This window comes from Colias eurytheme, chromosome 13 (genome assembly GCF_061535395.1).
Source record: "Colias eurytheme isolate Ceu_HAF_F1 chromosome 13, ilColEury1 Martin Lab GWU primary, whole genome shotgun sequence".
In the NCBI taxonomy this organism is placed as follows: domain Eukaryota; kingdom Metazoa; phylum Arthropoda; class Insecta; order Lepidoptera; family Pieridae; genus Colias; species Colias eurytheme.
In genome coordinates this window covers 2,458,399-2,475,478 of record NC_142992.1, presented here as the reverse complement: position 1 = coordinate 2,475,478, position 17,080 = coordinate 2,458,399, and the positions used below count along the sequence as shown (strand labels likewise).

General features: G+C 33.4%; 1 protein-coding gene across 6 annotated transcripts in view; it reads left to right on the top strand.

The window, feature by feature from the left end:
* The window catches only part of Ypel (Yippee-like), a 73,352-nt gene that overhangs the window by 52,150 nt on the left and 4,122 nt on the right, over nt 1–17,080 (top strand). For 4 of the 6 annotated variants that reach the window (XM_090108853.1, XM_090108858.1, XM_090108856.1 and 1 more), the window contains 4 exons: nt 12,012–12,127; nt 14,392–14,519; nt 16,078–16,121; nt 16,767–16,875. In XM_090108853.1, the coding sequence (XP_089964979.1) occupies nt 12,012–12,127; nt 14,392–14,519; nt 16,078–16,121; nt 16,767–16,875 (397 nt within the window). Of the gene's footprint in view, nt 1–12,011; nt 12,128–14,341; nt 14,520–16,077; nt 16,122–16,766; nt 16,876–17,080 lie in introns of those variants that run through there. The other 2 variants (XM_090108854.1, XM_090108855.1) reach the window with 2 other exon arrangements.

Sequence of the window (17,080 nt, the reverse complement as noted above, 5' to 3'; positions counted from 1 at the left end):
TGTTTATTGAAGTATTGTCTACTACACGCCGCGTCTACTCTTATTTCTTCCTTTTTTACTCTTTAACTTGAAATTCGATACATGCCCGCACGTGACACAATGCATGTTTACGTTTACACCGGCTAAACCAGCTGACTGGCCACACCGGGGGTCCGCCCCCCACAGACCGTGATAATAGGTATGTGGACCGCCTTGAACAGTTGCTTCTGGGAATGCAAGTTGGAGAATAAAAATAATATTGTTATAATTTATTAATAATGTGATGGATGACTGGGTTATATTGATATGTGTCGATCGTTTATTTAGGGACACTGTACGTGATTTGGAAAACGGAGTGTAAAAGCCCGTACCGAGATATAGATAAAGCTAGAAATGGTAACACTAAATAGTTAGTTAACTGATGAGTCAATAAGTGGAATCGTTTAATAGAATAATTACTGTTTTCGATTTAAAAGTTGGTTATTTTCTTAGCTTTCCATTTCAATTATAGTTTTAAAAAAATGGTTTTTTAATAATTTATATTTTCTTGTTTTCAGGTAATGCATTCTACGAATATAATGTACTGTGTGGATTGCTGTGTGTGATGTTCTGACACGGAAATAAGACAGAAATAAGGTATTTTTTATACTAATTAGTTTAACCATTTTAATTATTCCTGTCACGAACCCAGATACAATTAAAAATAAACAATACAATTCGACGCTAACCTCTTATTGGCTTTTCAGATAGTTTGTATTTGCGTCATTTGTTATGTATGTAGACATATATATACAAAATCATTATCTATATAGTTTAGTTGTTGTTACTTCGTTTTTAGGACATAGATCAGAGTTCAATGTTACGTTTACACTAAGTTAGGAGTAAATATCTTAACATAATATGTGGCAACATCCATACTAATATTATAAATGCGAAAGTAACAGTAACTCTGTCTGTCTGTCTGTTACTCAATCACGCCTAAACTACTGAACCAATTTTCATGAAATTTGGTATGGAGATATTTTGATACCCGAGAAAGGAGATAGGCTACTTTTTATCCCGGGAAAATGACGCAATCCCGGAAATTCCACGGGAACGGGAACTATGCGGGTTTTTCTTTGACTGCGCGGGCGAAGCCGCGGGCGGAAACCTAGTACTTTATAAAAATGATACATATTTCACTAATACATGCATAATATTAGTCTAACGTTAAAATTAACGGTTTTGTGGGAAAAAAACTACCCATTCTTGAAAACGTGAGAATGCTGCGATCAAATACCAATTAAAAATGATAAAACAATAGCTAATAATAATTGGTCATTCTTAATGTATAAACTATAAGTATGGGAAAATTTCTCACGGGTAATAATTTAAAGTACAGTACATGTACAGAAAGGTAATTTCAAATTTGTCTACAGAGCTCTAGGGATTGATAAAAGTGACGTCGAAAAAAAAATTCATGACCAATACTAAACAAGTGAAAAATATTTGATTCTTTGTATATTTGTAATGATGATAGATGAACATTATACAAATACATAATGCCTTTGTTCCTGTCCACGTGTATGTGGTTTTTAGTAAAACCTGTGACCTTTAAATACTTCTAACGACAGCACTTATTTTGACGGCGGATTTAAATAAATAATAACGAACAGTTTCAACGGAATACTGTACAACACACATGTGTGAACATGGTTACAATGATATGTTATGACTGATTTTTAGGCATTTAGCCTATAATTTTTTATATCTCTCCGCCTTTATAAGAAATTTGTTCAGTTTTAAGCATAATCATAGTTAAGTTGAACTGCTGATGTTGAAAGAATGAAAATAACAGCTAAAGCTAATCACAACCATCATTTATAAACATTTGCAGTACTGGTTGTAGGTACATGAAAGCATTTTCAACTATAAAATAGGCAAATACCACTATCTAGCTAAGGCGGCAAGGGACAATAAAGTTAATTAACACGGCTTTGATAAGAAATCGTCGCGACTTATTATCTAACTGGAGCAGTCGTTAATGCGACACTTATCGACGTTTCCGTGTTTAATGACCCGCTGTCGAATTATTTTTGTTTGCTTGGCTTTGGGTACGTTTGGACGCACTAAGTTGTTCATTTTCGTGTAGATACGCGTTTTAACGAGGGCTGTTGTCTGGAGAGTATACAACCAACCTAAAGTACCTACAGATTACAAAATTGTACTGTCTGGCCTTATTTATTATTGTTTATAGTGCAAGAACAAAAGTGGAACGAACTCGTATCATACGAGGAAAATTTCAATTCATATTATACTTAACAGGAAAAATATGGGCACTAAAATGGTATTAGAGCTACAACATTATTTTTTTATAAGATTATTAGGATATTGTAACTATGTAAGTAAAAAGAATTAAATCATCTGATGTCGCCATTATTACACATTCCTTCCCAAGAAATTTTCACTAAAGTGTCGCTAAGAGTGTCGCAAATATTCGTTTACTTCTCAATCTTAGAATAACCTTATTAAAAACATGCATAGTTTTATCTTTCCTCAGTTACTTAATTTTATACATAACAGATTAAGTTTTAAAGATTCCGAGCGCAAATAAGATTAGAAAATATCGAATAATTCAAGACACTTTTCTAATGATTTAAAAATCCACTTTGTAGTACATAATTATCTACGTATGAAGGCCAATAGAATATGGTGTCCATGAGTCACATGTAATCCCATATAATTAAGTCTAGGCCTCACTCACTAATCGATGCATTCTTTAGAAATTGCGGCGTTTTTGTACAATCTCGTCATCTCAGTTCCCACAGATGATGTAGAACTTGTTCTACGTATCTATATATACATTGTACTGTAATAAACCTCACGTGTAGCGAATCTGAAACACGCCGACTATAATCTGATTGATGGCGTGCATTTTCTATTAGGAACCAGAAAATGCACATTTACCTTACAAAGTTACAATCAATGATAAATATTGCCCCACATAGACTCCCAAAATAATTTTAGTATTTATGTACTATAAAAAATGTAATTGATAGTTACACTGAGAACAAAGGAAAATGATAAAATCCCATCTATATTCCTTTGATCTGGCAGTTAAAATAGGCAACTAATGCTTACGGATTGTTTGCGTATGAAAACATTAGTTGAAGCAAAGATAATAATATATACTAGTAGATGAAATATGAGAAAGGGTACCGAGCTCCATTTTTTTATGTTTGAATAATATAAAGTGATATTCTATAAGTTTAGTTGAATGAATAGATGTTTGAATACCTTACTACTGTACTGTATCTTATATGTATTAGACAAGAAAAGCCTTTTATTTATATCAAATCTAAACCTAACACATTAGTAATACAGAAGATTCTTAGAGATAATACGAAAAGGGTTAGTATTAATAATAATTTCTCTAGTGAGTGATATAAATTTGGTTAAAAAATAATTTACATTGCGCCGCTCGTGCCAACTCCCGGGCGACCACTGGAAGGTCTATACCGACCCGAAAATTACTTGAATTCCAAATGAAACCTTTGCTATTTGCGTGTAAATTTGAATTGTAGGTGTAGATTTAACTAAATCTACACCCTTTACTTTAAACGAATTCAATGTAATTATTGGTTTTTATTATATAGTAAATAACTCATCCGTTTATTAAAAATTCAAATTAGAAATCGATATCATTATTTACATGAATTATGAAAACCTTCCTATGCAGTTTTTACCTACTCTTACAAATATCCTATAAAAAAATTCAGAATAATATCTAGGTCGTGGGTTCAGTGGACCCCCATAAGCATTTAATGATCATACGTTTCGATACACACATTTTATATTTTTGTTTACGTCTGACCGATACCGCTCTATTGTTCTCTTATCAGCTGCAATCTGATAACGTTATCAGTGCGGAAGTCTTAAACACTGTTCTATTTATCAACGGTCAACAACTTTTATTGTTTTTAATTGTTGTTTTCATGTTCAATGTTTACGTCTGTGAGCATTGCTCAATGATAAAAAAAAACATCAATTTAAGGTCTTTCCCTTTGAGAAAGGTCAAGCTTCGAAGGTTACTTGGGGTGAAAATTCGTTAAAGGTAAATTTCCTGTTGATCGTTGATCACGATTAGAATTCAATTATCCATAGAGTGAAAATCATCGGACTGAGGCAGAATTGCTGTATGCATTTACCAAATATCGTGGAAACGTTTGACCTATTTGCGCCTATTTCGACACAATGTTCCCTTTCAATTGTCTATATACACATTATATATGCCATGTTTCAAAATAGCTCGTGCTTTTGATTATGTAAATGTACACAGCTGTGCAACAGCGTGGTTTTGCGTTCATTTCAACGGATTATGAGCTGTAAAGTATCACCAACAAAGGGTAAAATTGCGCGCAACTCATTAATGCGCAGTGCTTTATCAACTTGCATAAGAGCTCCTATCAGTGACGTGACGCAATCGCGCCTAACCTCTTGATCCCGATTGTAACAGACCTAAATAAAAAAATATTGATTACCGATAAGGGAAAATATTAATAAACTGCGTCGTATTTATTTGTAGAGAACTAATTATTGTGTTCTCAACACGTGATGCTGATCACGCGATTTGTGTTGACAATTTCTAAGGCTATTAGATAAAATAAATTTTATCTATGCACACATTATAACTGTAATTTACATTTTAACATACAGCCTGACATTGTATCGATGGCGTGTGAGGTCCTAATTAGACAAGTATCAAATCATGCACCAACACGAACATGGAATTGTGTATACTCAAGGGACGTGAGCTTTCGTCGGCCGATTTGTGATACCACTTATTGTAACATATCATTGTAATATCAAACAAATTCGAAGATATACCTACAATATAGAGAACCGATCTCATAGTCGCTTTGGTATGAAGATAATCAGTTAATTAATATTAGTACATATGTATTTGATAATCATGCTGATAATACAAACGAAGTCTTCAAAAGGGACCTCATCAACGTATTGACCAAACAAACAGAGGTTCAAAGGCAACTAGAGACAATGGCCATTGATATTGATCTTGGAGCTGAGTTAGACGCAAGGTTGGTGCATATGATCACTAATTATAGACCGACACAAATAAACAAGGCGTTGGCGTTCGTATCCAGCTGCGAATTGATCAGATGTGCAGAATGATTGTTTGTTTGTAAAGATTAACGGAGAGAAACTGAATGGAAAAGTTTGGGGATGATAAATTTGAAATCTGAAATCTTGAAACCTAAAGGATACCTATTCATTAGCGCAGGCATAAGCTACAACCTCTGTGAGTCGTTTATTTTTTGAGAAACCGAACAAAAAAAGGTTCTTTTTCCGCTCTTCTTCTAAAGTAACAACTCCAGGATTTATCAAGGAGGATTGAATACATGTTAGGCTAAGATGTTAAGAACCATGCTCTTGTCATTGTTTTTCTCATCAAGTAGGAAATTCGAACAACATAGGTTCTATAATCAGATCCAGATATAGTGCTGAATATACAGTCGCAAAGTAAAAACCTTGTAAACATACGAGGAGAATGTAGGCTGTAGACGTAACGGAGCCAACTAAAACAAAAATATATCGGCTAAGCTTTTAGTGCATTTTGAGTTCACGGTCAATGTCGCGATAATAATTCAACAATTACCTTTGTGTAAGCGCGTAATCTTCGCAAAGATAACGATTAATGTACTAGAATGTACTCTCGTTATTTCGATAACAGCTGCTTGTTTTATTTTTGTAAAAATGAGATGACAGATTGTTTTATAGTATTATAAATAGGAAGCTATGTTAAGATGTTTGGTACCTACTCAACAACGACAAAATAGCTGGAACAATTTGGATATTATTTCTATTTCGTACTGTGTACGACATGATATGGATTTAAAAAATAGGTCGAGGTTGAACCGCGCTTATCTCTATTATTGTTCAAATTATATTTTAATTGTATTATTAATTTTCAATATACGTCGTTAAAATAAAATTCAACGTAAATTTAGTTGTTTTTACAAGTAGACCTTGGAAATTGTTAAATCTTATTACTTAAATACGTCTGAATAAACATAACTGCATTTTAATTATTTTAATCATATTTGCGTGTAATTTTCAATTTAGAATATTATAATATACATAACTACATGTAACATATATCACTAGATATTATATAAGGTAAAATTATGTAACGATCTGTTATACAATTAATATATGAATGAAAATGTTAATAACTTGTAGAGCTAAGTCTAGACTCCAAGGTTGCTTTGGTTTCAGAATAGGTTTTTCGCGAGAAATAGCCACAATGTTGAACGAAAGAGAGATAATTAATTTACCTAAAAGTAAAACCAATAATGAGTATTTTCACAGTTGAGCAGGTTTGGTAATGTTTCGTGTTAGATTCAATTTCGTGTGTGATATTTTTTTTTTATTTAACAGCCACGAGTATTCTTTTAATTGAGACATAGATTTGCAGTATAAATAGATGGTTAGTGAGAAAGCAGTGTTAGTAGTAGGCAAACAAGTAGGAAACTCGTTTTCTACAAGACAAGAAACACTTATTACGTCACCAGCTACCGCCGGCGATAGTCACTTGATCGAGTTGACTTTACGTAAATATCCTTTTGCTTTCCCGATCATAGCTTATCTGAGTGAAATTCGTAGAAATCTATATTTACTATTTAGTCCCTTCCAGGTCTAAATATAGATTTCTTCTTACTTACAACTTACGTATGCTCTTGTAGGGAAAATTGTCTTACCATTCCTCTCATAATATTATCATACTTGCTGTGCATCGTCAAGTTTATTTCTATCGCTCCTGTAATTAGTCTAAAATTTCAACTTTCATTAAATGTCGTCCAGTAGTTTTCTCGTCATCGGCTGGCAAACATACGTCAAATAAACTTTCGCATTTATAATATTAGTAGAATTAGCGTATATTCATAATGTACTCTATTGAATTATGCTTATTTATAACGTAATGTACAGTGTTTATAAACAAACTAGTTTGTCTTGTGCACGCACGTGTACGTAAGGCTGATCCACACTGATGGCTGATAACGTTGATAAGATAATAATGTTGTTGAAGAGGGTAAGGAACAAACAGTCATTCAATTGGAGTACATATTGTGAAATTAGAACAGTACTCATAAATATTGGACTCGTGCATTTATATATGCAACGAATTTATTATTTGTATATGTTGGCTAAATCTGTTACTACACGAATAACCAAGAACATACCTATATGATCATCATAATATTCACTCAAGTTTATTATTCACTGCACAAATAGGTCGGGATTTTTTAGTACTATTGTCTAAGCTCAGCTCCCACTACGAACAACCTTTATTGTTCTGTAATGCAATCTTCAGGTCAATGTAATACAATGAACGAGTAATCTTAATTAAAATGCATTCTCGGGAAAACAGTCTCTATTGTAAAACAAATAAAATCTATATTCATTCAATTGTTATCGACTATCTTGAGCCAGTGATTTGTACTGATATAAATATTCATTATTTCGTTATATTGAACAATGGAGTTAATTAATACATTAGAAGAGATTAATATAATATAGAGCAATATTGTAATTTGTAATGGACTGTACGAAATACATTCACATGGTTTTTTATTTATTCTAAACGGTTGTTTTCCTAGGTATTTTTCCTGTACTGAAAATAATGAAATTAAATATCTGTAGAACTGCATTTGATATTTAATAATATTTTGAATTTAAAATTAAAAGTAATAAAATTTTAGTTTACCGGCAAATGTAAACAATGTGCTGAATCTATTATGAATCTGTTATGAGTTATCTATAAAACAAAAGCCGATTAAGATATTGAGTATTCTAGACATCGAGAGTTAAGTTGTTAAGTTCTTAGAGCAAAGCTAGACTGAGTTAGTCTGCTTGCCTTGTCCAATAAATTTAACCAACTTCCTAACTTGACTTTACATGGTACGCTTTTCTATTTTTAGCTTTGTTATACATTTTTAAATAGTTGAATCGTACCTATTCTTTTTTAATAAATTTCAATATGGCTAGCAACTTTCATGAACTGATTCTGAAATCTAAACCGAAATCAGAATTCAGAACTGATCTTGTACATGTCATATATGGGTAACGATACGAAATTAAATATTATCATTAATATTACCATTTCTAAAAATTATATTCATCTAATGTTTTCAATGATTTTGGTGAAGAAATAATTTTGTATTTCTTTGTAAATATGTACCCTCATAACTCCAGGTACCTATCATGTTATAGGTAAGTTCTTTAGACCATCATAAAGCGTAGGTAACAGAAAAAACATCTCAACAGCGGAAATATATGTATACAATTTACGTCCCATATCGTATTACCATCTTCTTGAATATTCTGGTACTCGGTCGTTATTTGGTCTAAAGCACCGCTCCTCAGAATTCAACTCGCGGTAGATGGTATCAGCGGTCAACATGACTCAGAGTACGTGACAAGCTTCACGAAAACAAAATGAATTACAGATTGACTCTAGAACCCCTAAGGTGAAGTTTAACATTAACATGTGCGGTTTGAAACCGATGGTAGGTATCTCTGATTGATGTCGATTCCTCGCAAATGTATTTCTAATGTGATCTAGGTATTATGACTTCTTTTTCTTTTAAACGTCAAGTTGACCTATATTTGGCTACAGATCTCTTCAATCTCCATGCCTCGTCCGAGTTTTGCGATTTTTGACCAAACACGTACAAGATCATCCAAGATTTATTATTTATTATATTTTAAAAATAAATTAATAGGTTCATATCTATGAATTGTAATTGTGTTCTTTCAAATCATACATACAATTTTAAATTATCAATTTCCTGTTCGATCTTTATCTACAATTAATGTATTATAGGTACCCGACTATAAACAGACGATAAACCAGTGAAGCAATTTCTTGATAGTCATTGCCCTCAATATTAATCTTGAAACTATCCTTATAATTAAAGTGGAAAAGCGGAATATCAAGAACCCCATTTCACACCTAATTAGCAATTATACGTATAATTAGTTTGTTTCAAACGCATTAGCATGGTCTCTACTAGAACCATTTGCGGCTAACAATTGCATACGACACTAATTGATTGACATTTCCTGTTTACTATAGACCTTAATGTGGACGAACATTTACTTTAAACGATGCATATTATCTTGCTAAGTACTGTAGTTAACGGTGTGATTTATTTGTTGGTAAAATGTTTATTTTGTGTGGTGTATAATCATGTAGAGCAACGCTTTCCTTTTATTTTTACCCTAATCTAAAAAATATAGTGCTTCGTTAGAAGTTTGAATAGTATTTTGATATGCCACGTTATGCTTAATTATTTACAAATAATATGACAGAATACCCTACAATAAAAATAAATGAGAACAAACATGTTATTATAGTTATTATTTGTGTAATGATATGTGCTGAGGTAAATGATGTCTAAGTGTCGAGCATCTGTAGTAGGCAATAAGAGGAATGATTGTTATTACAGTCACGTCTGTTTGGGTCTATTCAAATGTTATGTAACACGTCTTTTATTGAATTTGTCGGTTGCTACGCTACACAATTTAATAGGAACGCTATTTCTTCAACAGAATACCAATACTATCGATTCCCACAGGGGTGATATTGAACAAATATTCGTAATTGTTTCGCTGCATTTAACAGTTGTGAGGTCTGATAAATATGTCGATACTGCAAATACTAGGTCACAGGTTACAACAGTTTTAAATTATAACGTAGTTCTAGTTTTTACAGGCGACTAAGTAATTAAACTCGTTAGATCTGCTCCAGTTTTATAATTTGTGGGACATCAAAACGTGTAATTTTCTAAATTATAGTATTTTCACCGCTAATGGTTGGCTGACAATACACAGTGCTAGTACATGCTTGCCTATAATATAATGAAGTTTTATCATTAATCAAAATATAAAATGGAGTAAACCTACTTTTATTTTTTGTTTAGTTCTAAACTACCCAACGACTATTAACAATATTGTATACACTGTAATTTAGTCCGACTACAAGCCATAAAACTTTACTGTTAAAGTTTACTGTTAACAACCTTTCATTATCATAAAAAATAGTAATTCGCATATGTAAAGTGTATATAAATATGTTACTTTACGAAACAAACTGAAGAACAGTAAGAGGCCTTCCGCCTTAGTGTCACCATATAACCATTAACCGTACAATACGTTCGTACTTCGTAATATTAACGAACATTCGGACTTTAGTACCTACTTAAAGTACCTTATGCGAAACAAAAGGCGGAACTTCGGTAATGAATAATTTTAATACTAATTTATATAAAGTACTCCTGTATACCTACACAGATACAGTGACATCACTATTCCACGCTCGTTGTGCAATATATCGATGGCATAATGCAACTGCGGCCTGCGCATTATACCTAGGTTATAGGTATCCTTAGTAACGCGAAGACTGACTGAAGTATTGTGTCGGAAACTATTGAAATGAGATCCGGAGTCCTTGGCGCCGATAGCGTTGGATTGTCTAGTTTCTATGGAGGAAGTTCGCTTTCGCCACTTGATGCTTGGATTAGATCGTTGTGAACGTTCTCTGGATGTATGACTATTGTACTTTGAAATAGTTCATTATGGTAGCCTTTAAATCTTTAAATGCATGTAATCTTCCCTTTTGCTAATTTATTATTATTGTCAGTTATTGCAGTTATTGTAATGATAGTCTCATTACAGAGAGTTAGCAAAATTGTCGCTCTATCTCAATAAAACATGTTAGTATTACAACCGAATGTTTTTTTTTTTTATTTAAGCAATACGATTATACATAGAAATTCTAAAAATTATGTCTGTATTGAATGAATTAAGCCAACTAAAAATAACTCAACAAAAAATAACCTTCCAATTTTCCATAAAACACAGTCATACCACTTTCAAGAATAGTGATTGTATCTAAAGTGGCATTTATAAAGTAAAAATAGATGTAGAAAATGATTTTCCATTCAACGACCCACGCTAAATGTCTAACGAAACTAATGTGAAAAACTTAAAGCGTGTCTCGTTAGGTATCTATTTTACATATTTATATTTATATTATACTTATATTAATTGTATAGAGGTAGGTAGAAATTAATATTTTTTCAAGACAATTATCTATGTTCCTATACAAATATTATAGTGAGATATGATGAATATAAGGAAATATAATATGTAATTTCGAACGTTTGTAACGAATTAAGTCAAAATTGGACCGACCAGCAAAAAAGTACAGGTAAAGGTAATGTAATGACTTAATGAGTGACAAGCGTTTTTTTTTATTCCGGCCGGGCAGAGCCGGACGAAAAGCTAGTAAATTAGCAGCCTGTAATAAATTGCAATGTAAGGCTGTGGAACAATGTCTGGGCGCGTAGTGAGCTTGCACGTGCATCTCACGCCTCCGCAGCGCAATTACTTTATCCGTGCCCTTAGCTATTACGGCACTAACTGAATCATTTCATAATTTTGTTTTACCCGTGACGTAGTGAAACGAATTTTTATGATCTTTTAGATATGGATTCGAGACCTGTGTATGCGTTAAATTTTATTGCATTAGGTAACTGATTTTGAACGGTTATAAAGCGTTATGTTCCGGGGTTAATGACTTCTGAAAATTTAGATTTATCACTCGATCCGTCATCGTCTCCCAACATAAATCAGATTGAATTGAATTGAAAAAAAAAAGACACAAATTGATTACCTCTCAGCATCTTTGTTTTAAAAAACTGAATAATAAAATATTAGAAAGCTCTGCTAAGCTTTTTCAATAGAAAGAATGTTGTCGAGCCCAAAATTACTAGTTATAAATTTATAATACTCTGTACAGTACCGAGTAGCAACCTCTGAATTACACAGCTTACGTACCTATCCCAATTCCCAATAACTATCTGATCTTCCTGACCACTTGAGATGACCCTCCCAGGAGAAGCAATACCTGTTGGTGTTATTATTTAATAGCTGAAAATGTTTCTAACAGTATCATGGTACCATTCCAGAGGGTGGCGGGTGCAAGGGAGCAGCGCGGGGCGCGGTGGGAGGCGGCGCGCGGCAGGTGACCGACGCTTCACGCGGCTCATGTGGGCGGCGAGCGCGTGCTGCTCGCGCCAGGCAGGTCCGTACAACTAGCTTTAGACCTCTTACCAGTTCAGCAGGACAGGCACATAGCTTTAGATCTGTTTCTGGTAGGGACCGACAGAAAAGTGGGCCAGTTTTTCTGTCACCTGTACATTGTTCTAAGATCATACTGAACTCACTGAGCTTCGACAGGAAACTAGCACATAGCTGCAGATCTCTTTCTAGTAGGGTTCGACAGAACACTGGGCCAGTTTCTCTGTGGAACCCTTGGACATTGATAACAGTAGTACAATAATTATTTCAATAGTAACGCTTGAACACTATCATCACATCATCATTATAAACTGACATTCGAGTTCATAAAGTTTGCTTTGTGTGTGTGCATCATAAACATCTTCATATGAGCGCACATCTTCATCTGAGCGAAACCGCTTTAAATATGTTTGTACCTATAACATAAACGTGCACTATTAAGGCTTATACATGCGCTAATAACCTTGACCATACTAAACGGATCTCAAATCTCTCCCGCTGCACCTTCTTTTTTCCTCGCATTTTGTATTTAAAAAGATACTAATCAGTGAAAAAAAAAATCCTCGTCAGGGAATGTTGTGTAACTGATAATTTATTAAACATAAAATTTTCAGAGCTCTAAGTCAGCAGGTTACGAAGTTTATAGAGTATTTGCGGAAAAATCGATGACCACGGCACATTTTTTTTCTATAAATCTATTAACTTTGGAAAAAAATCCTCGCGAGCAATTAAAGATCAAAGACCATCCTATCTTATATATTTTTTTCGGTATTGTGCTTTATGTTGTACCAGACTTTATAGAGGTTGAACATAGTCGAAATTGCCGGGTAGCGCCTTAAGACTACGTACAATTTATCATGCACTGAAAATTTAATTACAGATGCGTTCATGTGTAACATATAAAATATATAGATACAGATTCTCATTCTATAAAGGATCGCATAAAAACTATTAAGTATATGTTTACTTTTAACCAGTAATGTTCGATGTATGTTTGTATTGTTAACGATATCAAAAAATAGTAAATTACACCATAAACTGGTATAAAATAAGCATCATATGCAAAAAATAGTTACTATGTGAACAGGATAAGTTCAAGGTTCAATACAGTAGTTTAATAGCTTCAATTGGATGCAAGTTGCATTTCAATGTGTCCGTTTATTTTGCAATGCACTCTAATTGACCTCCAAGCAATCATTGTTGCCATCGCAGCTTCTCATTGTTTTTTATAGAACATTACGATTATTTTAATCTTTAATTACTTTAAATGCTGATATCTATTTTTTTTATTTCATTAATTTAATGCTACCTACTAAAACTGATAAAGAGAAGCAACCAAAATTACATAACAAAATACGCAGTTATTATCAAACCATTTAAAATAAATCACAAGTTAAAATATGAAAACATGTAATTTAAGAAGTTTGTTCCTCCAATGTTTCGCGACCTTGCCGGTAATAGTTCAATCTGCTTTTAATTTACCTCTTTCCTATGGCTTCATTAGTACATGTAACTAAAACGTATTACATAATGAAGGTTCTGACCGCATTCAGGTTATGAAAATCTGTAGAATATTATATCACCTCATTACTCAAATATTTAACCGCTAGTTTTGATGTATTTCAAATAACATTTGTTAATATTAAGGTGATAAATAATTACATTTCAGACTAAGTACTTACTTGATTTCACTGCCGTTTTTAAATATCAGTTTAATTAAATATTATTTTCTTGAATATTTTGGTTGAATTTTAATTTAATTGTTTACCGCATGAGTGCTTACTTATAGCCCCACGTGTACTATCGAGGACCAACCGCAATTGACATTCACATCGCGACACCGAACCGCCCTCGAATTTTATGCAATTGACTTTTAATTAAATCCCAAATTTTCGATTGTTAACCAGACTGGTTGCGTAATGTTATTTTAACTCAATTACATGTTTGAAGAACGATTTAGTTAATGAAAACCTTTTCATTAACTAAATTACTTTAAAATTTATTAAGTTAAATAAAATAAAAAAAAATAAAAAAAATTAAAAGGGTTTTATTTATTACACCGCGTCGCCTAAACTGTTTCGTATCTCACTTCCAAAACCGTCTGTAACTGAACAGTTGCGAACATTACGCAGTCAGCACGTATGCAATACTGGAAGGTCAATCGCGGTGAACATATAGTGCACTTAGGGCTTGACGCTGACGGGGTGTGTGTTGGTAGCTAGCAGGCACTCATGCGTGAGGGGGTGACTAACCGTGGCGGGGTGGCAGGCGACGGCGGCGCGACCACGCGCGCGCCCGTCAAGACCTTCCAGGCGTACCTGCCGCCGGCGCACCGCACCTACAGTTGCATACACTGCCGCGCGCACCTCGCCAGCCATGACGAGCTTATATCTAAGGTGAGCTATAGCATCGTAATTATACACATACACCGAACATACAATTTTGACATCTAATCTAAGCGACAATACATTTTCATATTGACGGAATATGAATCTAAGGTGAGCGAAATGGTACACTTAGTATCAAACTTCCTTCTTTCTAATCTAAGCGACAGTGTTTTCAACACTAGAAAACATAAATTATCTAAGGTGAGCGAAATTGCATCTAAACTAAGCGACGCAGACGTACAAGATATTAAATTTTATCGAAAAGAGTATATCTAAGGTGAACCGTGATCGTGATTATTATTAATCTATCATGAGCTTTTGTTAAATGTAAGCAACGATGTATTTTTCATTTGTGATGAGAGAGTCTGAGGTCAATAGAAAACTATATTTAAAACTGACGGCACCAGAATATTTTAGAAGAGCAGAACTGAATCCACAAATTTAAATACATAACTATATTTAACCCTACGACATCGAAATATCGAAGGTGAGGTCAAAATAAAATCTATATTTAAGCGGTAACGGAATATTTTTGAAGAGCCGCACTTTTAATAACTAAACCTAACAAGCAAACATACATCTAAGGTAAGCGACACTTTTTATGACCCTTTTAGCGACTGCCAAGCTAAATATACTATATTTTACACGCCCTTTGTTATACAATTTGAAAAGATCATTTACTGATTGTACCGGTCTATAAAATTCCATATATAAATATGCAGAACCGCATTTTATTGAAAAACGTAGCGAGAAAAAATTTCGCGACTAAAGCTTAGCCTATATAAACTATTGCATTTTTATTTGCGACCCACTTACGGACGTTGCTCAAAATTGTCATTAGGCTAAAACCTCGTGATGTGTTTGGCGTCACTTTGCATAATTAGCTTATATCTGGAGTGAGCGATGTGTCTCGCTTATTTGCTTTGACCGGTTATATTCGAATAAATATTACTGACTCAGAGACTTATTAATCGGTGAAAAAAAAAAATTAATAACTCTTTGGTTATTAATTTTTTTTTTTCACCGATTCACCCCTCTTTTATATGTAGTTTTTGTTTAGGTTTTCGTACAATTAAGAAGTTTTCGCTCAGTTTTTTAATCGTAAAGAAATGGATTAGATGGATTTTTTAATATGAATCTTGAAAAAGTTTATGCGTTTAATCTTCGGTTCAAAGGGTACAATCAATTTAAAATTAATGCCTTAAAAAGTTTATACAATATAAAAAAAGTTACTTTTTATCCGAGTTCCATTCGAGAGACAAACTGAAGCTAGGGGGAAATAAAGTAATGTACCAGAAGATAGCTAATAGCCTTTGACCTTTCTATGAAAAAACTTCGAAAACCTCTACCGTAAAGAAAACACCTTTGACGACACTTAAACAATGAAAATTCGCTGAATTTAAAATTCCTGTTGCTTCCACGATAATTTGATAATGGCCCGTGTATTTTATATTCCGTCGTAAAATTTCTGAACTAAATTTTATGAAAACAAATTGTATTTTTTCCGTGAATTGCAATATCCCTTCGTGTAAACAGAATATTAAATTACTTTTCTCTTGTTTTTCAGTCGTTTCAAGGCAGCCAGGGGCGTGCATATCTATTCAATTCTGTGTAAGTATTGCACTGATTATAATTTCTTTACAAAGATTTAATTTATATTTTTCTAGTGCATCTAAAAGAAAGGTTGTGGCATAAAAATGGAGAATAAAAACTACTTTACAATTACAATTGCAAGAATACAGAAAACACGTGCCTGTCTCTAGAAGGAAATTAAACATGCTTACATTTATAGATTACTTGTGTTTTATGGTATGAAAATATTGTTGACTTATTACTTACAAGAGTTTAAGATTGTTTTTCCTTTTGTTATTTGTATATTGTTTTGCCAATATTTTGCTTCAAACGGGAGCAAAACTAAAAATTTAATAAGCTTCATTCATCTAGTGAATGTTACATGTCGGAATCGCATAGTTGTTGACTTTTAGAGCAAAAAGTGAAAATAGTCCAAAATTTTCGCAGTTTATCACGTGGTGCGCAGCGAGCACAACTTTTTCGAAATTGCAAATTGGGATTTACATCACCCCTGATCAATCAACATACCAAAAATGCAGCTCTACATCATGCTTTACGAATTTAGGGTTTTTTAGTGTCGATTTCTACCGGCCTAGAACCCCTTCTACAGGTCCCCACCTGTTATATTATTTCTGATTGTTTCGAATTATATTTATTGTTTAAAACAATAAACACACGTTGCAGAGTGAACGTGGGGTGCGGTCCGGCGGAGGAGCGCGTGCTGCTGACGGGGCTGCACGCCGTCGCCGACATCTACTGCGAGTGCTGCAAGACGATGCTCGGCTGGAAATATGTGAGTGCTACACACTCACATATTTGTAGTGGGATAGTGTGTAGTTTTCAAAAAGCCCTACTTTTTATGAGTAATTAATTGGTAGAATTATAGAAAATACGTTTAGATTCTCGTTTGTATATTTATATTGTATATTTATATAGGTTGTATAGCATATTTCTTTTGATATTCTTTTTTGTTGAAAACCATGCTCGATGTTTCATTT